General features: G+C 44.0%; 1 protein-coding gene across 2 annotated transcripts in view; it reads left to right on the forward strand.

Moving 5' to 3' along the window:
• Positions 1 to 20,204, forward strand: part of SPATA18 (spermatogenesis associated 18) — a 40,942-nt gene extending 20,738 nt beyond the window's left edge. For both annotated transcript variants that reach the window (XM_068268363.1, XM_068268371.1), the window contains exons 7-13: positions 1,471 to 1,705; positions 4,158 to 4,316; positions 4,976 to 5,151; positions 6,670 to 6,793; positions 13,321 to 13,395; positions 13,487 to 13,532; positions 19,967 to 20,204. In XM_068268363.1, the coding sequence (XP_068124464.1) occupies positions 1,471 to 1,705; positions 4,158 to 4,316; positions 4,976 to 5,151; positions 6,670 to 6,793; positions 13,321 to 13,395; positions 13,487 to 13,532; positions 19,967 to 19,974 (823 nt within the window). In that variant the 3' untranslated portion in view covers positions 19,975 to 20,204. The remainder of the gene's footprint in view (positions 1 to 1,470; positions 1,706 to 4,157; positions 4,317 to 4,975; positions 5,152 to 6,669; positions 6,794 to 13,320; positions 13,396 to 13,486; positions 13,533 to 19,966) is intronic.
• The last annotated feature ends 7,275 nt before the right edge of the window (positions 20,205 to 27,479 follow it).

A 27,479-nucleotide genomic window follows, 5' to 3' on the forward strand; every position in this document is an offset into this window, starting at 1 on the left:
TGCACCATACTACTGTTGTGCACACTTGCTGCGTCACCCATTGACTTGCATTGCTGCATAATCTGTACGGTAAGCATGGATGATGTGATAACGTGCTGCAACCTTTGCGTCACCATTGTGGCAATTTGGATACTTGCACTGCATCGCATCACATGAACTGTGCAAGTCTCCATAAACTTGCATGGCCCTTGCGACAGGGAAGCATATATTATATTTGCTCAGTGCAGTTTTGTGGGTCATTGCATATAATTGGAAGAAGACAGCATTTCATATGATCAGGTACTTTACCTTGGACAATCCTACGCTGTCAGATTTCATTTACCAGACTATGAAAGATTCAGTGGAAACATACCATTTGCACTGGGACGATTGGACTCGATCTTGTACCTATCCTATCTATTGATTAGTGTTCAATATTTTGTTATTTGTCAATGTTACAAATGATAATGTTAGCATTTTTATGACTGATCTGTATCTTATTCCCAGGCATGTCTGTTATCTGACGGTACATAGTGGATTCTTGGTATATGATGTCTATAGTCATGTTCTGCGTAATTTTGATACTTATATTTGAGCAATAAAACTTTAGTGAAGGATAATGTTGAAACTGAGAAGTATTTTTTTTTATTGTATGCTTAATTTGAGCATCTTTAAAAAAAAAAAAAGTTGGGTGTGTTTACCACTATGTTGCACCACCACCACCACCACGTTGTTTTGTGATGCGACATTAAAGTCACAACGCAGCATTACAACGCAATGCAAAAAAAGGTGTTAATGCTGCATTACCGTCGCATACAGTAGATACAGTGGAGCATACAGGCAATGAAAAGTAAGTTTCTCTGTCTCTGTTATCGTCTGTGTTTAGAGATAACGCAGTGCAACAGTGCTTTACCATAACGCAACATTCACAACAAGACTTTAACGTCACACTGTGAACATCGCATAGGGTTAACATTGTAGTGTGGTAACCTGCCTTATAAGACTTTAATAACGCAGGACAATAACGCCCCACTGTGAACGTAGCCTCAGTTCAGTTGCCCTTTAAGATTATGATTGGCCCTACAAAAATGCAGAGGATGTTTTCATCCTTGGCCACAAGGGTATGAGGCCCAAGTTTACCTGTTTCCTTCACTATTTCTCAGTAGAGATGGCCAATGAAATGCAAATAATTCCTACTTGCAAGCAAATTCAGTGCAAACTGTATGCAGCTTGGAATTGTCCTATCAAAAGCAGAAAGAACTGCATTTAACTGGCCCAGTTCCATTTGCAAACAATTTGGAAGAAACTTGCTAGCAAGTTGGTATTATTAGTATCTCATTGGTCATCTCTGTTCACCAGCTGCATGTTCACTCCACATTCTGTACAATAACCCACTTGCTCTATTGTTTATCGTATGTGATGTCTCCCACTCCTAATTTTAGCATTTAGTTATAAGTACACCTTTTAATGCTTCATTTGTTCCTATGTTAGGTTGTCCAGAAGCCGTTCTCCCAGTCCAATACGCCATTCTAGTAGATCAGCCAGTCCTTTTGCCAGGAGTGAGTCACCTACAGCAGCGCAGCTCACCAACTCCTCCCGTCACAGCCGGCTAGTATCCAGATTTAATGACATCTTTGCCAATGATCGTCTAGACGCTCAGAATCTCTTAAGACGTTACATAGATGATCTTGAGATGGTGCAGAGAATCATTTATATTGCGACTGTGGTAAGAAATAACTTTTCTTGCTTTTTGATGAATTTTGGTGGTTTACTGTATATGCCAGTGCAACATGGTAATGGTAGATTGGTGTAGAATCTGACTACAAAAGGGTTATAAATGTTACTGGGTTAGACGTTGATCTATATGTTTAATTATTCTAGTAAGAATAAAAAGATCTCTCAGCAGTGAAAGTGGGCAGCAGACTGTAAATGGAGTCATTATGTACACAACAAAGTCAAAGCATAAAATGGCAGCTATAAAGAGTAGTTGTACACAACAACCTGTAGGACTATGTTTAATGGAATAATAGTTACAGATGTTGATTAGAGGCCAAACCATCTGTCAGCACAGGGGCCTTCTGAAGCGTACGTATTATGAAGCCGCCAGTGAGCTGGGCACAGTGTGAGCTGAATGCTGGCTCTCCCTGCTGCCACTCAAATCCCCAGCTGTGCTAAATACTATTTCCCCCTCTTAGTTGTAGCAACTTGGAGGGAGTTGTAATTCAAGGTCTGTAGATCGCTGGATCTCCAAATTACTCTTGTGCAAGCACGCAGCATAGCACTAGTGCTATGACAGTGCCCAGCTTCGGCGCTCGGCGCTGAACATCAGTCTCCTAAGTAACCTACTTCACTGATGAAGTCCATCACTGTCATTAAAGAGAGACTGAAGTCTCTTTTTTTTTACCTGACTTTCTTCTTTAGTCCTCTTCAGCATTAAATTTTAAGCAGATTTGCTGCATTCCCATGGCAGAGATAGTGATTTATAGCAAAGAAATAGCCCAGCAAAGTTCCTGGGCTCGCAAATCTTCCGGGTAGAGGCAGAGCTGTACGCAGTAGCTCTGCCTCATCTCCAGTCAGTCTCCACCGATCTCCGCCTCTTTCCGCCCCTCTCAGTTTTCTTTCACTGAGAGGGACGGGGAGAGGTGGAGATCAGCGGAGATTGGCTGGATAGCGTAAAGCTCTGACTCCCCCGGGCAGCAAAATCTGCATCCTGCAAAGTCGTGGAAAATTGCAGGTTTATTTCTTTGCTATAAATCACTCATTCTGCCACGGGATTGTGGCGAATCCCCTTAGAATTTAATGCTGAAGAGGACTAACAAAGGACTTTTTAAAAGACCAGTGGGCAAATTAACATTTTCATTATACACAATTGTTATAAGCAACATAGACATATTTCTCGTCTCACACTTCATTAAACGTGTATCTAGAGCTTATCATGGAAATTGATTACATCATCAATCACAACTCTATAGTTTTTCCTATTGGGCCTAGTAAAAAAAAAAGCTACCTAGGGCAAAAATATAAAGCAATATGCCTTCAAACAAATAGTTGTTTCCTCTTATTCATAGAAATGGGAGGAAGCCCATGAGCAGATTACAAGGGCAGTGTGACCCTACAGTAAAGGTTGACACTCACACATCCTACGCAAACAATCAAAGCCTCCAGCATTGCTGGATTTACCATAAGGCACTGTAGGCACGTGCCTACAGGTGCCTGATGATGGAAAGGCAGCTCACTACAAAATCCGATCACTGTCTATCTCACCCTCTGCATCAAGGTCCCACACTATTCAGTGAAATAGGGGAAGTCACAAACCGCTCAATCACCAGTAAACATAGAATAATTGCGATAGCCCAGGGAATACAAAAATATCAAAACATTTATTGTATCAAATTGTATGCAACTGGGCAACACCTGCCCTAAAACCAATTAAAACAATATTAACCTGCGGAGCGCTCCACACATATCCCAGCAATCCATACACACCTCATCCACACTGCTACCGGTACCAAAATCCGCTCACTACCTTCCCGAGTGCCTCTCTCCTTCCTTCCCCATGCAGAGTCCTGAGCAGAGCGTAATTAGTGGTTACTCAACCAGCTATTGGCATTCCACTGACCAGATCTCCATTCAGCCAGGGGCACCTCTAGCAACTTTATACTGAGGTCCCTCTAGCTGCCTAATACTTTAGGACGCCTCTAGCTACTTAATATTAGGTAACCAGAGGTATCCTCCATATTAAGGGGCAGCTGTGGTTACCTATGCCAGGCATGGAAAGTAGGGAAGAGTTGACAACTGAGCCAGACAGCAAACTAGCATTGCGGTTTGGCAGGGGTTTGTAGAGGGCAAAGTCTAGGGTGTCAGGACATCTGTGCCTATAGGTTCCTGTGATCCAGGCCTGGCCTCCAGAATGGGGCACATACCTACACAGAACCTGACAGTGATCTTACTTGGCTTCTTTTGCAGGCTTCATGAATGCTGAGCTTCAGTCTCAGCATGATTGCCCTGCCCTGAATGCTCTGCACATACAAGATACTGGCTTTATTGTGTGAACTACCATTTCTCTTTCCTGAATACCAACTGTTTTCTCATCTGACTTCAGAAGTCAGCCAACTTACAGAAGAATAATTTATAGAGTCTACTATACAGGTAATGGTGTCTTTATCCCTTCTGTGCAGGAATCCTTCCATGCAGCCAAGATGGCATTTAGACAGTTCAAGCTCCGTGTCAGGAAATCCCTGTCTCCCTCTCACATGGGACCTGAATCCTTGGAAGACGCCGTCATTGACTATATTGTCTGCAATCTGGATCTTTATGATGTCCAATCCAGTGTTAATGTGAGATTTCATAACTTAATTCTGAAACACAATGATCTAGAGCAGTGTTTCTCAACATTGTATTGGTATGTACCCCTTTTAAAACCCTGTACTCACCAAGTACCCCCTAGCATAGTAAACATTATCACAAGTACCCCTTGACAAATATATATTTAATCATAATAATTGATAATTGGTTCCAAGCATTTACTATTGCTTTTATTAGCTAAAACACTAATTTGGTGTTTAAATAAGATTTATCATTTTCTAAAACTCTACATTTTTTATACTCGGTTAAGTATATCACGCCCGGGTACCCCCTGGAGCCATCAGAAGTACCCCTGGGGTAAGCGTACCACACGTTGAGAACCTAGGTTCTAGAGGATATCATGTCATATTACAAAAATCAGTTTGTATGTTTCTTAAAAACTGCAGCAGCAGAAAATGTTTCTGTACCACATTAAGCACAATAAGAGATGCTCAGCAGGATGCTAATAATTTCATCTTGCATGCACATATAATGGACATGGCATACAGCTTGGGAAATGGGCCGTTGGGCTTTAGAGTTTAGCGGGATTATATCTGCACCATGCACTAGATTCTGCTCTGAGAATGGTGAACTCAATGCTGATGTGTGATGATGAAAAACACTAGCTCATCAGTTGTAATTGCATTTTTAGGATGTGATCAGTGCAATGAATGTCAATCCTAAAATCTCATTCCCCCCGGAAGTGGACTTCATTCTCATCAGCAGCTTCATTCGGGAGGTGTGTCGTGTAGCTTTCGCCATGCAGACTCTTGAACCGCCATTGGACATTGCTTTTGCAGTGGATGGAGAACTCTTTAGTGAAACCAAGTAAGTAAAATCTTGAGACTCAATGGTCTGCCTGTAGCAAGAGCCCCGCCCCAACTGTGACTGCTGTCACCCCTATTCCTAGTCCAGAATTATTTAGGCTACTGTTATATATGGTTTATACAGCCACCATATGAGATATTTGGGCCTCAAATGGCCTCTTATTTAAAACCATTTAAAACTTCAGTTTATATTCAGCGCGGTGCAGAAAGCATAACAGAGTGATCCCCCAAGTTACCCCCAGACATGTAAAGCATGCCAAGGGCTCCTGCCTCCCTCTACTGGTTAAACCAAAGACTGCTCTGTGGTGTTCAACCTTATTGCAGATTCTATGCAAAGTGGAGTATGTTGGAGAGAGGTAGTGTAGTGCAGCCTCACTCTGATTCAGAAATGAAAATATAGAACGGGACCCAGAGTGAGGATGAAAATGCAGCAGTTACAGACATGGCAGGACACCGTGGCTAGTGACAGCAGTGGATGGAGGAGAAAATGGAGGCATTGGCAGAAAAGAGGAGCCCAGAGACTTAGAACTCAGGAAAGCTTTATGTCTTTGTCTTTCGTTTTCACCATTCTCTGCTGCCTACATACTCTGAAATAAGAGGAACACCATGGGACAATCCCTTGGTTGGCTGGTGGGGAAGTGGAATGCGTTTGTTGTATGTAGGTAATGGAGGGGAGGGGGGTGCAGAAGATGCAAGGCTGCACATCGAAGGCTTAAATGCAAAAAAAAGCTTGTATTGACAGAGCACACTACATGTTACAGTCTAACGAGTCCATCATGTGTTAGACCTTCAGAGGTCGTTAGACCGTAACATGTAGTGTGCTTTGCCAATACATGCTATTTTGCATTCAAGCTTTCAGTATGCAGCCTCGTTTGTTTTGTTTGGTTTGCACTACATGGTCCATTGAGGTCCCTCTGAAGAAGCAGGTTCTCCTGCAAAACACAGGCTATTACACTATGCAACCACTGTCTTGTTGTTGAGGATGGAATAAAGGTGAATTGCATTTATGCATGTTGGTGCCCGGACTCTACTTTCCTAATCCTTTACAATTGCTTGATTAGTCTGGTGGCACAGCTTTGCACCTGTAACCCTCAACGTTCTGCCAGTCATCTAGTGCCAATCCTTATCTGTCCTCTACACATAACTGACCTGGAAACATCTAGCACTGGCTGACACTGACTTCCAGTAGCAGTGGGAATCCGCACTTGCAACACCTTGTTGCATATTGTGGGGTGGCAGGTTGCCTGCTGAAATTCGCATGCATTTATCCACTGCACTCTCTGCTCTGAGCTAGTGATGGTGAACCAGGGAGAAGACCACCATTCTAGGTACAGGAAATAGCATTGTTGGCAGCAAAGAACCCTTCGAACCACAGTTGAGTCAAACAATTTTACCTATTAGGAGGGCTCGGTTTATACTTAAAATTATATATACTCAAGTACATACTGTACATGCAATAATATTTCAATAATTTCTGTTTAGATTTAAAGCTAATATGAGATATTTTTTATCTGCATAGATATCGTCGTACATATGATTCTGAGCTCACTGCTCCTTTAGTGTTCTATCATGTATGGCCAGCTCTGACGGAAAATGACAGTACTGTACTCAAGGGAGAAGCAGTGACCAAGAGAGGAGCCTTGGTGAGTTATGCATACTTTCACACTTGAAGTAAATTGTTTCAGATCATTTACCATTAGTGAAAGGCTGGCTACAAGAGCGTCAACATACAATATACAAGTACTGTATGACAATATATAAAATATACAAGTACTGTATGAGAATATGTATAATAAACAAGCATTGTATGAAAAAAAACATTGCCGTAAGATAGTTTATCATAGAGGTGGCCCGCATAAAAAAGAGGGAAGCCTCTGGATAGTCCAGGGGGTTTCTGTGCCCTCTTCTCCCCTACCGTTGCCACAAGAGGACCCCCAGAATAGTCTGTAGCAGGACAAGGGAAGCCTCTAGAGCAGGGGTGTCAAACTCATACAAAGTGGGCCGAAATTGTACACCAGGACTTAGTTGCGGGCCAAACCTCAAGTCTACTAGCCAACTTCCTCCCTTATAAAGTTTCCTGTTGTGTAATGGCCCCTCCAATCCCTATACAGTTCCCTAGTGTTTAGTGGTCCTCCGTCTCCTATACAGTTCCCTGGTGCATAGAGGCCCCTGTCCTCCCCTACACAGTTCCCTGGACACTAGTGCTTTTCCCCTACCTCCCCCATATGGCTACCCTGGTGTTCTAGGGCTTCACCTCCAATATAGCTTCTCTGGTGGTCTAGAGTGGGCCAAACATAATGCAAAGTGTGAAAACCACTTGGGGGCCAAATTTAATGGCTCTGAGGACCAGATTTGGCCCGAGGGCGAGAGTTTGACATGTAAGCTCTAGAGGATCCAGTGGTTTCCCTCTTCTTAGGTAAGTATCTCATTTTTTTTATTCATATTCCTTGGCCAACATTTGCATCCATCACCTGGGTCCTATGAAATTATAAAATAAAGGATTCAATATAAAATTTAAAAATGAGCTGTGGAATAACATCATACACCTACACCTGCAGTGAAAACCTTTTGTAATACTTTTGGATATATGTTACACATGATCCTAGGTCCTAAAAATGGGGTATTAGCACCCCGGGGGTACTTTTGATGGGTTCAGGGGGTATTTGAGCATCATACAGTTAATATGAGTGCCAGAATCCTATCAACCCAGCCTATTAAGTAGTTACTTAAAACAATAGGGATTACTGGGAAATAGCGGAAATTCATTTATATTCACTACTAATGTACAGTACATGTGTGAAGGCGTACATGAGATAATCTGACCTCTCTGAGAAGGTACTTGGCAGACACAGGCTTTCAAAAGGAGGTTAAGTATCAAAATAATGTTTAAAAACCCCTAGAGCGTGCATGAAAAAAGGGCACCATGAAAAAAGGGCCTGGCTGGATAACGAAATGGCGCTTGTGGATAATGAAATCTGATAACGATAACAACAACAACAACAACAAATAACATTTGTAAAGCGCTTTTCTCCCAAGGGACTCAAAGCGCATAAGCATGGCTCAGACCATCGTGGTACAGAGGAAGACATTTTATAAATCTGGAAATGCCAGGCTAAACAGGTGGCTTTTCAGTCTGGATTTGAATAGCTCCAGGGATGGTGCTGTCTTTACTGGGTGTGGTAGGGAGTTCCAGAGAGTAGGGGCAGCATGGCAGAAGACTCTATCTCCAGATTTTTTGAGGTGCACTCTGGGAGTGACCAAGTTTACAGAACTTGCTGATCTGAGGTTGTGAGAGGTGTGGTGCAGCTTCAGCAAGTCCTTCATGTATCCAGGGCCTAGACTGTGCAGGGATTTGAATGTCAGCAGTCCAATCTTGAAGAGTATTCTCCATTCTACTGGTAGCCAGTCAGGGGCGGCGCCAGGGGGGTGCAAGGGGGTGCTCGAGCACCCCCTAGAATTGTCCAAGCACCCCCAAAGCACCCCCTGGAGTGAACTGACTTCAGGCGTCTAAAAGACGCCAAGTCAGTTCACACAGCGGCAGCACGGAGCAGCAGGCAGGGCTACGGTAAGATGGCCGCCCGGAGCCCTGTTCTGCAGACTTCGAGTCTGCAGTGCATGGCTTCGGGCGGCCATTTTCCCGTAGCCCTGCTCTCTGCATGCAGGCAGGAAGTCTCGTCGTGACGTCGGGAAGGAAGAGGATCGTGGGCGCGCGGGCGCTGCGCGCCACAATGATGTCGGGACTCGGGACAGGAGGTCGGGAAAGAAGGTCTTCTGGCTGTAGGTGAGTAAATGGGTTTTTCTTTTCTTTTTCAGGTGATGCTGATTGTGCATATTGGGGTCATATCTGCTACGGATTGTGCATATTGGGGTCATATCTGCTACGGATTGTGCATATTGGGGTCATATCTGCTACGGATTGTGCATATTGGGGTCATATCTGCTACGGATTGTGCATATTGGGGTCATATCTGCTACGGATTGTGCATATTGGGGTCATTTCTGCTACGGATTGTGCATATTGGGGTCATTTCTGCTACCGATTGTGCATATTGGGGTCATTTCTGCTACCGATTGTGCATATTGGGGTCATTTCTGCTACCGATTGTGCATATTGGGGTCATATCTGCTACGGATTGTGCATATTTGGGTCATATCTGCTACGGATTGTGCATATTGGAGTCATTTCTGCTACCGATTGTGCATATTGGGGTCATTTCTGCTACCGATTGTGCATATTGGGGTCATTTCTGCTACCGATTGTGCATATTGGGGTCATATCTGCTACCGATTGTGCATATTGGGGTCATATCTGCTACCGATTGTGCATATTGGGGTCATATCTGCTACCGATTGTGCATATTGGGGTCATATCTGATACCGATTGTGCATATTGGGGTCATATCTGATACCGATTGTGCATATTGGGGCCATATCTGATAATGATTGTGCATATTGGGGCCATATCTGATAACGATTGTGCATATTGGGACCATATCTGATAACGATTGTGCATATTGGGACCATATCTGCCACCGATTGTGCATATTGGGACCATATCTGCCACCGATTGTGCATATTGGGACCATATCTGCCACCGATTGTGCATATTGGGACCATATCTGCCACCGATTGTGCATATTGGGACCATATCTGCCACCGATTGTGCATATTGGGACCATATCTGCCACCGATTGTGCATATTGGGACCATATCTGCCACCGATTGTGCATATTGGGACCATATCTGCTACCGATTGTGCATATTGGGACCATATCTGCTACCGATTGTGCATATTGGGACCATATCTGCTACCGATTGTGCATATTGGGGCCATATCTGCTACCGATTGTGCATATTGGGGCCATATCTGCTACCGATTGTGCATATTGGGGTCATATCTGATAACGATTGTGCATATTGGGGTCATTGGACGTGTTTTTTGTTAAAATCTGCTCACATTACGTGTATTTTCTTGAGAAAACCTGCACAATTATGTGAATTTTCTGGGAAAAGGGTCACCAAAACTTGGGCCCTCTGTCTTTGCGTTGCACTTTTAAAGGGAACCCGAGGTGAGAATAATATTGAGGCTGCCATATTTATCTCCCTTTAAGCAATACCAGTTGCCTGGCTGCCGTGCTGGTCCTCTGCCTCTTATTCTTTCAACCATAGACCCTGAACAAGCATGCAGCAGGTCAGGGGTTTCTGACAATATTGTCAGAACTGACAAGATTAGCTGCATGGCTTGTTTCTGGTGTAATTCAGTTCACTACTACAGCCAAATAGATCAGCAGGGCTGCCAGGCAACTAGTATTGTTTAAAAGGAAATAAATATGGCAGCCACCATATCACTCTCACCCTGGGTTCACTTTAAATTACAGTTAGCCCCGCCCTCATCCGGCCATGACCACGCCCATTTTTTCGCCACGGCGCGCTTCGCGCGCCGCAGGTTGTAGCCACACCCATTTTTTGCAGTCAGCTCCCCCGGAAATTGGTCCAGCAACTGCATAGCACCCCCTAAAAAGAATTCCTGGAGCCGCCACTGTAGCCATTGCAGTGAGCGAAGGATCGGTGTAATATGACAGTGGCGAGGCTGGTTTGTTAGCAATCTGGCAGCAGAATTCTGCACTAATTGCAGGCGACGCAGGTCCTTTTTGGGGAGGCCAACATAAAGGGCATTGCAGTAGTCCAGACGTGATGTGATGAAGGCGTGGACTAGGGTTGGAAGATCCTCTGGGGGAATCAGATGTTTAATCTTTGCAATGTTCTTCAGATGAAAGAAGGAGGATTTAACTACAGATGAAATTTGGTTTCTGAAACTCAATTCCCCATCGATTAGTACGCCAAGGCTGCGCACAAAGTTGAAGCTGTTTATGTCTGAATTCCCAATCCTGATTGGTGTTGCTTTAGGATAGAGCTGTTTTGATGGCGGGCACTGGCTTTGGACAAACAGGACCTCAGTTTTGTCAGCATTCAGTTTCAACCAGTTATCATTCATCCATGCCTGTAGCTCAGCTAAGCAAGAGTTTATTTTTGGGGTAGGGTCTGTTCCACCAGGTTTGAAGGACAGGTATAGCTGTGTGTCATCGGCGTAGCAGTGGTACGTCAGGCCATGTCGTTGGATAAGTGTGCCGAGCGGCAACATGTACATTGCAAACAGCAGAGGGGATAGGATTGATCCTTGTGGCACTCCGAATTGTAGAGGTGCAGGTTTGGACATTATGGGTCCTAGGGATACTCTCTGTGTTCTGTCAGTCAGGAATGATCTGAACCACTGGAGGACTGATCCACTGATGTCACAGTACTCCTGCAGTCTGTTAAGCAGGATTTCATGGTCAACTGTATCAAAAGCCGCTGAGAGATCCAACAGGATTAGGATGGACCATTCCCCTCTGTCCCTTGCCATGAGCAGATCGTTGCAGACTTGGATGAGGGCTGTTTCACAGCTGTGGTGTTTCTTAAAGCCAGATTGTAGAGAGTCCAGGATGTTGTTTACTGACAGCCAGGTTTCAAGTTGCAGATAGACAGCCTTTTCAATAACTTTACCTAAGAAGGGGAGGTTGGAGACAGGTCTGTAGCTGCTCATAGCATCTGGATCCATGGAAGGTTTTTTAAGAAGGGGCTTGATGATTCCTTCTTTTAGAGAGGTAGGAAACCTCCCTGCTTGTAGAGAGCAATATACTATTTTGTGAAATGCTGGACCAAGCAGGTCAGGGCATTTCAGCATATGTTTAGTTGGTCCAGGGTCCAGGTCGCAGGTTGTCTGGCGGAGGCGACGGAGGATGTCTGAGATCTCTTCCTCACTAATACTTTTGAAGTCAGTCCAGGGTGTTAGGTTGTTTTTGCAGCTATTTCCAGGAGTTGCATGAGTCTTGGGTGCTGTGGATTGAATGAGAGACCGAATGGAGGATACTTTGTCAGCAAAGTAGCACGCAAATTTCTCACATAGCTCCTTTGAGGGAGTTATAGTAGGCTTTAGACAGGATGGATTACATAGTCTATCAACTGTGCGGAATAGTTGGGCTGGTCTGTTGGCGGCCTTTGCGATCTCCTGTGATAGGTAGGAGGATTTTTTCTTGGTGATCGCATTTTGGTAGTTTTCCAGGTGAGAGACAAGGGTGTGTTTATCTTTTGAATTCTGGGATTTTCGCCACTTCCTTTCTAGTCTGCGCACTTCTTTATTCATGTCCTTTAGTGAGCTGTCAAACCACCGTGCATGGTGAAGTGGTGTAGACTGTTTAATGCGAACTGGAGCAAGGGCGTCATAGGCAGATGACACTGCATGGTTGTACATCAGGACCATGGAGTCTGGGTCTGCGCAATGATTGGTTAATACGTCGAAGTTGAGGGTATTCTGAACGTGCTGGGGTGAGACATCTTTCAGTGGACGGTATTTTATGAGTTCTTTCCCTCTGTGTTTTATCGCTGGTGCTGTCAGAGAGAAGTGGATGGTGTAGTGGTCTAACCATACCACTGGGTTTATATCCATGTGTGATATTAAAAGTCCGGAATGAAATAGAAGATCCAGGGTGTGCCCTTTCGTGTGGGTGGGGAGGTTGACAGCCTGAGAGAGACCCAGTTCATTCATTATGAGAAGTAGTTCACTTCCTAGGTGGGAGTCGTGATCATCCACCCATGCATTGAAGTCTCCCAGGATGATCCATCTAGGGTGTTCCACTGTTAGGCAGGATAAGAGTTCAGATATTTCCTTAAGAAAGGCTGGACCATTTTTTTTTTGGGGGGGGGGGCGGTATATGAGCAATATGTTGATGTTTACTTCTGCTGACAGTTGGGCTGCAAGACATTCAAAGGTTTCAAACTTGGTTAACGATAAATACAGTTGTAAAAACAGACGGGAAATATTAACGAAAATATATTAATGTTAAAAACTGTTACGTAATTCAACAATATAGCTTAACCCAACCCTACTCTCACACAGAACCCTCCTGTGGTGGTGCCTAAAACTAACCACTCCCCTGGTGGTGCCTAACCCTAACCATCCAGCAGGACAGCCAGGCAACTGATATTGCTTAAAAGGAAATAAATATGGCAGCCTCCATATCCCTTTCGCTTCAGCTGACTTTTAAAGTTGCACTTCAGGTTCCCGCTAAAATGAAGTATTTTTGTACTTAAATACAGCCATTAATATATTTATTATTGAATTGCCTTTCAGTGGAGCCCGCGCAAGAGCAGAAGCAGGAGCTCCAGTCCCCTGCGCTCTCGATCAGTCAGTCCAGGCCGGAGCTTGGTAAGTTCCTAACATTGCAAGTAATCTAATTGTAACTTAGTATTTAACTATTCATAAACCTGCCACAATTTTCTCCTATGTTTGTCCTTAGGCATCTAGAAGCCGCAGCCCCTCCCCAAGAAGAAGTGGAACACCAAGTAAGTTGACCAATAGTTAGACAGTGGCAAAGTACATAAAACACTATTGTAGTGACAAGAAAACTTAGCATATTTTTTTCTTGTGTGGCAGTTTTCCAGCATCAATCAAAAAGGCCCCTCTGGAAATTTGGAAGCAGGAGAAAGCCTCTAGTGCAATATCAGTAAAATTACTGATATTACACTAATTCCATTAGTAAAATATTAGTAAAAATTACCAATTACCATATTTTACTAACATATAACCTAACCCTGTGCTCCCACGAGCCCTCACTCTACTGATGCCTCACCTTAATTTTTGCAAAGAATAAAGAAATCTGGGTCTTCACCTGGATTTTGCAATATTAGCTTAAATGTATTGCATGGTACGATAGTCACAGAAAGCACAACGTTTCGGCACACAGGCCTTTGTCAAATGCTCTGAGCTTTCTTTATTCTTTGCATCTGATTGTGGGATCCGGTATTATGCAGGTTGACTCCCTGGTGCTACGACTGTCAGTGGTTTGAGCTCTGGGACATTCATTTTTCCATGGTTAACCCTAATTAATTCCCTGTTGCAAAATGCCTATTCCAAGCTGACCCCCCCCCCCCCCCCAACCGATCCTCTGCCACAAAATGCCTAACCATATCTGGCCCCCCAACCAATGCATAACCCTAATCAATTTCCTGGCACAAAATGCATAAAAAACAATTGACCCCACCCCTAGCCGATGCCTAACCAAGCCACATGCAATGCAACCTTCTGATCTTTCACCGACGGATCCTACTTTGGACTTTTCATTTCCTCTTGGAGTCGGTAATGACTTGAATAGGGCATAGATTTGAATCCATCCTTAATATATCCAAAAGTTAAAAAGAAAAAAACATTTTGGCTTAAGTTAAAATTGTTGCCTTGTTTTCAAATGCAGTCTCCTTTAACTCATAGATCAACCATTAAGATGTTGTTTGTTTCTGGGGCCTGTTTATGCATAGCATTATATTTGGTGGAAGCAGTAAAGTGTAGAGTTGGGCCGAACGGTTCGCCTGCGAACGGTTCCATGCGAACTTCAGTGGTTCGCGTTCGCGTCCCGCAGGCGAACCTTTGCGGAAGTTCGGTTCGCCCCATAATGCACATGGAGGGTCAACTTTGACCCTCTACATCACAGTCAGCAGGCCCAGTGTAGCCAATTAGGCTACACTAGCCCCTGGAGCCCCACCCCCCCTTATATAAGGCAGGCAGCGGCGGCCATTACGGCCACTCGTGTGCCTGCATTAGTCAGAGTAGGGTGAGCTGCTGCAGACTGTCTCTCAGGGAAAGATTAGTTAGGCTTAGCTTGTTCCTGTCTGGCTGCATACCTGTTCTGTGAACCCACCACTGCATACCTGTGCTGTGAACCCACCACTGCATACCTGTGCTGTGAACCCACCACTGCATACCTGTTCTGTTCAGTGGACCCGCCACTGCATACCTGTTCTGTTTAGTGAACCGCCACTGTATACCTGTTCTGTTTAGTGAACCCGCCACTGCATACCTGTTCTGTTCAGTGGACCCGCCACTGCATACCTGTTCTGTTTAGTGAACCCGCCACTGCATACCTGTTCTGTTCAGTGGACCCGCCACTGTATACCTGTTCTGTTTAGTGAACCCGCCACTGCATACCTGTTCTGTTCAGTGAACCCACCGCATCAGTGCGCATACCTGTGCAGTTAAGTGAACCCGCCACTGCATACCTGTTCTGTTCAGTGGACCCGCCACTGCATACCTGTTCTGTTTAGTGAACCGCCACTGTATACCTGTTCTGTTTAGTGAACCCGCCACTGCATACCTGTTCTGTTCAGTGGACCCGCCACTGCATACCTGTTCTGTTTAGTGAACCCGCCACTGCATACCTGTTCTGTTCAGTGGACCCGCCACTGTATACCTGTTCTGTTTAGTGAACCCGCCACTGCATACCTGTTCTGTTCAGTGAACCCACCGCATCAGTGCGCATACCTGTGCAGTTAAGTGAACCCGCCACTGCATACCTGTTCTGTTCAGTGGACCCGCCACTGCATACCTGTTCTGTTTAGTGAACCGCCACTGTATACCTGTTCTGTTTAGTGAACCCGCCACTGCATACCTGTTCTGTTCAGTGAACCCACCGCATCAGTGCGCATACCTGTGCAGTTAAGTGAACCCGCCACTGCATACCTGTTCTGTTCAGTGAACCCACCGCATCAGTGCGCATACCTGTGCAGTTAAGTGAACCCGCTGCAACAACAAAAGAAAAGGCATGTACATGCGCCCATTCCCCTTCGTGATCATTACCTTGCCGTGGTGAAGGGGCTTGCGTATCACAATGGAGCAATGACCGGCGCCTAGATGAGTGTCTCGGGGGGCACACCCACGATAATAAGGTCGTTGCCTCATTGTGGTCAGACCAAATTTGATCAGCTGGACAGTCACTGTTCTGTCATTCAGCTACATCAGCCAGGTGACCATATGGGCTGTAAAGCCACCAAAACCTGCACTCTCGCCATGGTGCGCACCAGTAAAGCACGGCCGTCACTACACAAACAGCTGTTTGCGGTGCGTTACACGATGAGTTTGGTGTGTCAGTGTGAAGCAGTACCTTAATTACACTACCTGATTGATGTAAACACATGCAAGATGTTTGAAAGCACTTTAGGCCTGTCATTTAGCATTCAATGTGATTTCTGCCCTTAAAACGCTGCTTTGCGTCAAATCCAGATTTTTCCCGGGGACTTTTGGCATGTATCCCACTCCGCCATCCCCCCCTCCAGGTGTTAGACCCCTTGAAACATCTTTTCCATCACTTTTGTGGCCAGCATAATTATTTTTTTTTTCAAAGTTCGCATCCCCATTGAAGTCTATTGCGGTTCGCGAACTTTAACGCGAACCGAACCTTTCGCGAAAGTTCGCGAACCGAAAATCGGAGGTTCGGCCCAACTCTAGTAAAGTGTTGAACCGTGTTAGCCATGAGTAAAAGCAAGAAGTTTTGAAACAGGATGATACCATTTATTGGCTAACTTAGAGATGGATAAACAGTGAGCTTTCGACTTATAAAAAGCCTTCGTCGGACTGGTTCCTGACCAAAACTGAAAAACACAGCTTATATACACTAACATACAGAGGAGAAACATTCTTTAGCAAACATAAATGTAATTAGATGCCTTAACTGTTACTGAGGAAGCTTTCCCAGTAACAGTTAAGGCATCTAATTACATTTATGTTTGCTAAAGAATGTTTCTCCTCTGTATGTCAGTGTATATAAGCTGTGTTTTTCAGTTTTGGTCAGGAACCAGTCCGACGAAGGCTTTTTATAAGGCGAAAGCTCACTGTTTATCCATCTTTAAGTTAGCCAATAAATGGTATCATCCTAATTCAAAACTTCTTGATTATATTTGGTGGAAACCCTTATTGATTTATGAAAAGAGGCAGTGTACAAACATCAACTTGAGTTTGTGCCTTTATACTAATAAATTCGTTTTTATTTCAATATGCTGCTGTAAGTAAACCTAATCTAAATGAACTTGTACCCCATAACAATCACAAAAGCTCTTGGCACCTACTCTCAACAGACCAGCTGATACCAAGTATCTAGCGCTCCCTGTAGGTGGTACATTGTTTTTATACACATCACTGATCCCTTAAAGCCACCAGTCTGCTCTCCAGGAGATAGTAGACAGTCTCTTCAGTGAATACTGAGTCTTTCTTTTCTCTGCTGTCACCTTGTGGTCAGAGGGAGCAGTGGTGCTCTGTAAATACAGTCAAACCTCCGTTATCCATAACTTGGTTAACCAGAAGTATCAAGCAACCATAAAAAAAACTGGCCTTGTAGGATGCATAAATCTACATTTGCACTTAAGTTTAGTCTGTCCCTAGCCCTAATTTGTTTTTAACTACTGTATTTCAACATTAATACATAGTTTATGGTCAGGGCCAAATTTAACATACGGCACTGTAGGCACGTGTCTACTGGCACCTGATGATGGAAGGGCGGCTAACACCCCTCTCTTAGCTACCTCCTTTCTTCCCTATGCGTCCCGTGCAGAGTGTAAATGAGAGGTTACTCATGCAGCTCTTGGCATTCCACTGACAATATCTCCCTTCAGTTGGAGGCACGTCTAACTATTTATTACTGAGGGTACCTCTGGCTACCTAATTCTAAAGGGTACCACCTATTTCGGGCCAGGGAAGTAAGGGAGAAGTCACAGCTGGGACAGCCAGAACACATGCGCTGCGGTTCAGTGTGGTTTGTAGGTTCATGGAGGGTGAAGTCTAGGCTTCCAGGACATCTGTGCCTATAGGCTCCTGTGATGTAAATCCACGCCTGTTTATGGTAAGTATACAGTGTGGGATATTGTGCTGTTTTTTAGCTAGGCCTATTTATAACACTGACTCTCAAGCAACCAGAAACTACACTACATCAGCCAATCTCCTTGGTGCTGGAAAATAAGGATTTTACTCCGTGGCGTAGCTTAGGAGCTAGGGGCCCCGGTGCGAGTTATACATGGGGCCCCCCAGCACTTTATACATAAAAATTATTACAGCGCACCAAAACCTACAAAGGACAACCACAGTGCCAGAGGTGCAAGAAGGGCATTGGGAGCAGCTTGTTAATGATTATTATCATTCAAAGCATCTATAGAAGTGATGATTACAAGCACAGGACCAATAGAGAGCTGATACTGCAGTTGAGGGAGGGCCCTACGGGGTCCCTCTGGCCCAAGGGCCCCGATGCGGTGGCTACCTCTGCAACCCCTATTGCTACGCCACTGATTTTACTGTATAAACACTGCACTAGCTGCTGCATGTGCTGGGGTAGAAATATAAGAGGGTCATTTAGGATACATTATATATACGCTTGTACTTTAAAGCTAATCACCAGACAAAAATAATGTTTTGCTTTTCACATTGATATTTAAAAAGGCAAAAAATGCACATATCCCATATTTAAACACAAGGCAGATCATATGATGCATATTATTATTGTGTTCCCTTGTTGGTATACCAGTAATGTATCACTTCAGGAGAGTGGATAGATCCATGGAAATTATTTATTTTTACCTACATGAGCCAAGAAATGCTTCCTGTGCCACTGGTTAATAGTACACATAAACCACTTTGAGTGACACTGTAGTGGGTCCAAGCATTTGAATCCACTGTTATAGTCTGAGACAGAAGTTTTTAAAGGACCACTGAACTGTGAAGAATATGGAGGATGCCAAATGTATTTCCTTCCCTTCAAATAATTTCCTTCTGTCTTATATGATCATATTAAAATTGTAGTTCAAATCCACCACTAAAGCAACTTGAGTCACAGCTAAACTTGCTGACTCTCCGATAAATGACCCTCTCCCCTCTCTCCCTTCTGATGGCACATGGGGCCATACGCAATTCTCTTCTTCTCCTGATTTTTCTCCTAAGAGATAATTTTTCATCTTCAATTTAAATGAACTTTTTAGCACTTTGCAGTCAAAAAAGTACCAAAATGTAGGTGAAAAAGTACTGTCAAAATTATTTTGAGTATTTGTTTGCTTGCTGATGGTGTAAAAGGTATTTTATTTACAAGTTGTTAAAATATCACCTAGGAGAAAACTCAGGTGAAAAAGTGAATTACATATGGGCCCTGCAGTCTTACTGGAGAGAATACAGCAGTGGCCCATATGCAATTCACTTTTTCACCTGAGTTTTCTCCTAGGAGATAATTATTCATCTTCGATTTAAAATAACTTTCAAGCACTTTTCAACTACTAAAGTATCAAAACGGAGGAGAAAAGGTACTGTCAAATTATTTTGAGTATTTTCTTGCTTTCTGGTTGCTTAAAAAGCATTTTATTGATAAGTTTAAAATTATCACCTAGGAGAAAACTCAGGTGAAAAAGTGAATTGCACATGGGCCCATGTGTCATCAGATAAGAAGAGTAGTCAATCAGTAACAGGTGTACTGTAATAGTAGAAAGTTTTCAACACTTCACACAAAATGGAGATTCTTATATTGCTAGTGGCAAAGCCCACCCATTTATTAGTGGCGCTAGGGAATTGTCTTGCACCATCCCAAGTCACGTGCTGTGGCCTCGCACAGCCGCAAGCCCACTCGGGCGTGCCCACTGGAGGGACCTACCATGAAAACAAATAATTCAAGATTCAAGTCTGAACCAGTCTGTGAGAGGGGTGCCCAACCATGATGGTGCATGATCACGTTGGAAACATTGGGGGGGGGGGGGGGGGGGTAGGAAGGTCCTGCTAGAGGCTTACAATCTAAAGAAGTGGGAGGGGAGTGGGATAGACAGGTCAGGTGGGGCTGTAGAGAAGGTGCCCAGCACCTACAGCATATGTAGATTGGTAATGATGTACAACATCACATTTAAATCTGCAGTTTGGCAACATTAAACATCTCATTGTATGGGCACTTCTTGTCTTGTCATTTGACATTGTATATTTTCTCCCTCAGGATTCTAATGTGATTTAAGAAAGACATTTCTCCATCAGGAATCAGACAACTGCAGTGGTGCTTTATGTTTATCCAGAGACCTCAGATATTATTCTTGTCATAATGTGAAGAGCTAATTCCTCATCTGACATTTGTATGTAGTGTGTTTAACAGATTATGTGTATTTTTTTTTCATTGTACACTAATGTTCTTTGTTTTGATTTTATGTAAAAAAAATAAATAAAAATCAATGATGTCAGTTTTATTTGTCCTTAGATGTGTGCGCTATCGGAAGAGGTAGTGTTGTCCTGCTATTTATTAGCTGTCATTAGCGGGATATCTTTATATCATGTGACATAATAAACTGACCACACAAATAAGAAGCCTCATTTTTATAATTATTTTATAATTATTGCACAATGAATCAAAATGACAAATAAAATTTCTGTAAATACACAGATCTTATGGATACTTTCTCTTATGAATCTTATGTGTAATCTTTTCAGTCATTGCAGAATTATTTTATACAGGCGTCCAATCTGATTAGGACACCAGGATTGAGTCCTATTTGCATAAGTGACTGTTATTTGTTGCGGAAATGTATAGAATATTCTTGGGACGGTGTGGTAGCTGTGCAAGTATTAACAACATGGCGTGTGGCCGCCTAGATTTTTAATCATTTTTCAGTAATCGTTTTCTACAGTGATGGTTTAAAATACAAGGTTTACTGGTGAATTGAAGCAGGGTCTAGATTAATTGTTGCATTCACTTTTTTTCTCATCTTGACCTATGATCCCCATCAGGGGTATCCCTATGCTTCAAAACACCCGGGAGTTCCAGGATTACTATTTTTTTTGTATGAATGTAGTGCCTCTGCACTACATTTATACATATATTGCTTTATAAGCATCGGTCGCATATACAGCCTATAGCTGCTGTGAAATGGCATGGTCTGTATTCTAATAGGTAAATATAATTTGTTTTGGGAGTAAGGAAGGTTAGGGCCATTTAGGGCTTAGAATAGATTGTATTTATGCTTTTAAGGGGGCCAAGGCCATGGGTGACCTAATCTTTCTCTTCCTCTCTCCAATACAAGACACCTCCCCCCCCCCCTCAATAATAGGTGTTTTGGTGGCCACATGTGTTCTGGGTGGGGGTTGTCATAAGGGCTGCACTGCTATGGGGGTGAGTCAAGTGGCCATACTTGTTATCATCATTACAGAGGGAAGGGGGAAAGATGTGTGAATTTAGTGGGGGCATCATCATGGGGGCCCCATGATTTCTAGGTACACCCCTAATGCCATCAGCTCAGGTCATTGGATACTGGATGCTGGATATTCTTTCGACTTCAGTGACGACTTTGGCTGTGTTCAGGACCAGCTTGTTCTCTTTACACCATTGGCATACTCTGTCAACCTCCTGACAATAGGCCTGCTTGCCATTCCTAGTTGCAAGGCCAATCATGGTGGTGCCATCTGCAAATATGATGACTTTGATAACGTTTTTATATCACAGTTCATATAGACTGCATGCCCCTGACAGGTCTCTCACCATGTACGAGGAAATCCATAACAAAAAGAATAATACAAAAGCAGAAGTGGGTAGGCAGGCACTCAGTGAGAACCCATGGGTGCTGGTAGGTACATCAGCGGCTATGGTGTCCCCCCTCAGCAGATGCTATGTGCTCTAGACCGTGGTAGATCAGTATATGTAGATAAACATCAAAGAGAGAAAGTTGGTCTGGCACTGTGGCTTTAATTGGTGACAGCAAGTGTACAAATTCACACAGGCCTCCGAAGAAGCAAGGCTCACCCCATTGTAAAACGGTCGTAAGGCCGTGCACCCACTGGCGCCCACAGACGTCTCACTCACCCCAGCAGCAGCACGATAAGTACCTGTTTATTAATGTGTACCACTTGATGTTGTACCATCCATTTCCGATTTTGTACACTTACTGTCACCAATAAAAGCTACAGTGCCAGACCAGCTTTCTCTCTTTGATGTTTATCTGCAAAAAGAATAATCACTGGTCGGTGTCCACTGCTGCTCCTGCGGCCCTTACCACGTGTCTTTGTGCAGGGAGATCTTGAGTGAAGAAAGCATGTCCATTGGAAAGTATCCATCGCTGCTCCTGTGGTGTGTGAGGGTGGAGAAGGGAGCCATATGGAAGCAGCCTTACTTGTGCAGCGAGAGGGAGACGTGTGCTGCAGGCTGGACATTCCAGCTAGGATCAGCTGGTCCGCATTGGGTGCAGCACAGGTCCAGCAGCTGTAAGGTAAGGTCCTGACAGGAGAGGTGGCTCAGGCAGCAGTGGCCCCCACCACATGGAATCACATTCAGGGCATCTGGGAAACAGATCTTGACACTGGAGCTGGCCAGAGACGAGAGACCACAATGTGCTCTCCTAGCTAAATAGCACTTGGGTCGAGGGCAAAAAAAACATGAAAAAAGGTGTAAAACATAAAAAGAAAGACGGGATGGAGCTGCAGCACCATACAACTGGTATGGTCTGATGCTTATGATTACCACACTTGTTACATGACCCTTGGCAGATGTCTCACCCGACAATGGGGAGAGGAAATAATGGGTATGGATGTTAGGTTGACCCCGTCAAACCCATGCCGTGGGAATATTTTTGATGCACCTAATTCTTGTGTTTTTATTCTCTGTACACCTGTCTGAGGAACATACTTTTCATAGAGAATTTTATGACAGTAAAATAAAATTTCCTGTCCACCACTAAATGCCTCAAGAAAGCACAATAATCCCATACCTCCCAATTTATTGACATAAGAAAGAGGGAAACTTTAAGACATGCCTCTGCCACACCCCTTACCATACATACAGAGCCGGATTAAGGCTAAATGAGGCCCTAAGCAAAGTAACTGATTTGGGCCCCCATCATGTCATAATAGAATCAGAAGATGCAGCTGCACTGCAACATGCTGCACACACCGGGGCAGCCGAGCTACTGGTTGCTATGGGCAACAGCCCACTTTCCTCTGTAGGTGCACAATGCAGGGAATAGCAGCGGCAAAATGCAGAGTGAAAGATGAATAGCTGGGACATTTGCACTCAGGGGCTGGGGCATCCCTGAGAAGAGGGCGCCAGATATCACAGCAGCAGCACTTTCCCCCTGCATCTCCAGCCTGGCAATAGCAGAAAGCTCTGGACACCGCCAAACCGGAAGCCGTTCCCCAGACAGAATTACATAACCACCCCCACCACCGAACAACTGATTTCCTCCCAAACTAGACAGCCACCATGCAACCTCCATCCCAGTGAATACGATAGTCCAGCAGAGAAGGCAGCCGCAGCGGGGGAGAATGACAGATGACTCGCATTCACCTATTGCGATCCAAGCAATAGAGGTCCCGTCAGCCGGAGCCCATCTGTCTCCTCTAGAGTGCTGGCGCTCTGTTACTACTGCTATTCCTACTTCCTGTCTGATCTGAGAATCAGGAAGTTCAGAGCTAGCGGCTGCACTGTAGAAGAGACAGATGGGTTTCAGATGACGGGATCTCTATTGCTTGGATCATGGATAGGTGAGTGAGCATTTGCCATCTGCTGCTATTATTCTTGCTGCAGCTGTGGTTCTCTGTGGGAAGGGAGGGAGGAGTGGCCAGCGGCAGAGCGCACAGTAGCAGGAGGGGGACCTAGGAGGAGAGCCTAGCTCTGAAGACAACAGCAGCTCACGGCATCATTTGACAAGACAAGACAAATAACATTTATATTGTGCTTTTCTCCTGGCGGACATAAAGCGCCAGAGCTGCAGCCACTAGGACGCGCCCTATAGGCAGTAGCAGTGTTAGAGAGACTTGCCTAAGGTCTCCTACTGAATAGGTGCTGGCTTACTGAACAGGCAGAGCCGAGATTCGAACCCTGGTCTCCTGTGTCAGAGGCAGAGCCCTTAAAGGGACTCCGAGCAGTGCCTGTGGGTATGCCTTTAAGCATACCCACAACTAATTAATTGCATCCTCACACCTACCAGCATGATGTTTGTAATTATATCCCCCTGGGTTCCTTATATTTCATTGCATTGTGCTGAATCGAGCTGCCGACTTTGGAGAAAAGTCGTCCTGTGTAATACAATGTAACTATGGAAAGATGCATATCTTTTTGAAGCTCTCTTTCTCCTCTTTCCAATGATAGATAAACTGCCACCCTACACCTTTTAGTTTTCGCTATTTTCGTGGCCGAAAATATCGAAAATTAAAAGGCATAGGGCGACGGTTTACATATCATTGGAAAGAGGAGAAAGAGAGCTTTAAAATGATATGCATCTTTCCATAGTTACTGCACTTCTCAGAGTCCCTTTAACCATTATACCATAAGCCACCGCTGACAGGATGGCGAGGGCTGGTTTATGTGCTGATGGGGCCCCTTTGACTCTGAATGGGGCCCCAAGCGACTGCTTTTGTTGCCTGGTCGGTAATCCGGCCCTGCATACATATCACAAAGAATTCAGAATTAAAAGATGTATTTTTATCATTCAAGCCACACTGGGCCTTTATATAATGATTACACTTTCTTCCTTCTAGTGGCTGCAGCTCTCAAGTGCTTTGAGTCCGACACGAGAAAAGTGCTGTACAAGTTATTATGATTAAAATAAGAAATACAGGATATCAGTTTGGTTACCAAAGAGGGTACTGTCTCTCCAAAAGAGGGAGGGTTGGGAGCTATGATAATCCACAGGTGCACTTAGTGAAAATGACTTACAATTACCCTCATTTTTAAATGCTAGTAAGTGGAGTAAGGATGTGATCTGTCACTTTGGAGTTCATGTGATCTGTACATTTGGATCACTGTATCCCTGATAGATGAGAAGTGTTGATCTTTATCTGTACTAGAAGCTGTGGTTTGCTCAAACTTTTTGGTTTTTGTTTGCTCGATTTGTATAAATTAATGCATGTGCTTCTAGTCTTAAGTATATCAATAATTTATTCCAAATCATTTCTGCATTCAATGCATTCTAGTCTTAAGTATATCAATAATTTATTCCAAATCATTTCTGTTCAATTCAATGTGCAGTGTGTGGCAGTAATAGATCCCTCTCTGATCAGATGTTGATCAGAGAGGAATCTATCTTTTAGGCACGTCGGTGGACAGTCTGCTAGTGTATGGCAGCCTTTGCATCACATCCAAGCTGAACAAACTTCAAGACAATGGTAGATCATCTTAGTTACCATATGAAACATAACAACAGATCAGTATTATTCACCCTTGCAATTAAATGTTTTGTCACAACTTTTTAATAGTGCAACCATAGTTTACAACCACAAGATGGTGCTATTCATCTAGAAAAACGCAACAGTTTCTTCAACCATGAAAAACAAAAGTTTGCTTTCTTAAAACAGAAAGAATTCAGGTTGGAGTGAGCTCGAGATGTCTCCCAGTGCATCACTGCTGAATATATGCAAATTCACCATTGTTACCCTTAGAAGCTAAACACACCTCCAGAACCGCTGGAATGCAATGATGTGTCATTTTAGTAAGGGGGCTTTTTTGGACCATTGTAGCCCCTCACACATTACAATGGTTAATTTGCATATATTCAGCAGTGATGCACTGGGAGACATCTCAAGCTCACTCCAACCTGAATTATTGCAAATTCTTTCTGTTTTAAGAAAGCAAACTTTTGTTTTTCTTAGCATTTTAGTAATACCCTTACACACTCCAATGAGTTCTGGTTCAGCATGAGATTCAACCATGAACAGATACTACTATATATTACTATATAGCTGAACGTGCTTACAAGTACTTCCGGGTTGTAACTTTACTAACAAGTATCAAGTATGCAGAGCAAAGCCTAAAAGGCATATGCACATGCTTCATCTGAGTCACTGGACCACATTAAATTAAAGGTGGCTATACATCTATGGCCTTGGCGTCCCATTGACCATCCAATTAGATATTTCTTTTTTTAATAGAAGCGGATGAAAATCGATGCTGCCAAGAGCATACATAGTTCCCAACTGTGTCTTTTTGGGGACTAAATCCCTCAGTCCCTTTCTCTTCTTCATCATTTGTCTCTCTTTCAGGACTGATGTACAGATAGATGTAAATATATGTATTTTTCTACTGAAAAATGTGTTTAATATACTTTAAACTTTACTTCTATCTTTTAAATTGAAATATTTCTTATTTCCAAATGTTAAAATGATGGAGAACTAAAGATGATAGAGAGGACCAGTCCAGTGTGGTCTGAATGACAAAACTTCATGTTTTGCTTCTGAACTCTTTCTGGTATCAATCACCATCTCTTCCAACTCACCTACTTTTGGAGGGAAGGGCCCTCTTTGGGAACCAAATGCCTCTGTCCCCCTTTCTTCCTCATTTGTCCCTCTTTCAGGACTCAGATCTGTGTAAATATATGTAGATTTCTACTGAAAAAATGTGTTTAATTAACCCTAAACTTTATTCCCATCATTCAAATTGAGTCTGAGGCACTTTCCACTCAGACTTCAAGTAGGCCACTGTACTACCCCTGCTCAAGAAACCCCTCACTGCCCTCCAACTACCGCTCTATCTCCCTCCTCCCCTTTGCCTCAAAACTCGTGGGGCATTTAGTTCACAAATGCCTGACCCAGTACCTCAATGCCAACTCACTGCTAGACCCAATTCAATCTGGATTTCGGCCTGCCCACTCAACCAAAACAGTTCTCACCAAAGTGGTCAATGACCTTGCCTTAGCTAAAGATGAAGGTAAATACTCCATTCTACTCCTCCTTGACCTTTCAGCAGCTTTTGACACAGTAGACCTTTCACTACTCCTCCAGTCCATGGAAATTCACAACTTCGCCCTGACGTGGCTTTCATCCTACCTCTCCAACCGCTCCTTCACGACCTCCTTCAATAAGTCCTCATCTAACCCTAACCACCTCTCGGTGGGAGTCCCCCAAGGCTCAGTCCTTGGGCCCCTACTGTTCTTCCTATATGCATCCTCTATTGGCAAGGTTATCTCTTCCATGGGTTTTAACTATCATCTGTATGCAGATGACATCCAGATCTACCTCCACACCCCTGACATATCCACCACTACCATGGACAAGGTCTCCTCCTGCCTATCAGCCATCTCCTCCTGGATGTCTGCTAGGTTCCTGAAACTAAATGTAGACAAAATGGAATTTATGATCTTCCCACTCCGGCCAACCCTGAAACTCCCAGATGTGCATGTCACTGTTAACCACACTACGATTCGTCCTACCTCTCAAGCCCGCTGTCTGGGTGTCATCCTGGACTTCGCACTCTCCTTCACTCCCCACATTCAAAACCTCACAAAGTCCTGCAACTTCCACCTCCATAACATCTGCAAGATCCGCCCTTTCCTGATCTCTGCCACACCAAACTCCTCATCCATGCCCTCATAATTTCCAGCCTTGACTACTGCAATGCCCTTCTGTCTGGTCTCCCTATGACCCGAATAGCTCCACTGCAGTCCATCATGAATGTGGTAGCCAGAATTATCCACTCCTCCCTTCGCTCCACCACGGGGGGCTCCCCTCTGTTAATCCTTCCACTGGCTTCCTATCCA

The sequence above is a fragment of the Hyperolius riggenbachi genome, chromosome 1, assembly GCF_040937935.1.
Source record: "Hyperolius riggenbachi isolate aHypRig1 chromosome 1, aHypRig1.pri, whole genome shotgun sequence".
Taxonomy (NCBI): Eukaryota; Metazoa; Chordata; class Amphibia; order Anura; family Hyperoliidae; genus Hyperolius; species Hyperolius riggenbachi.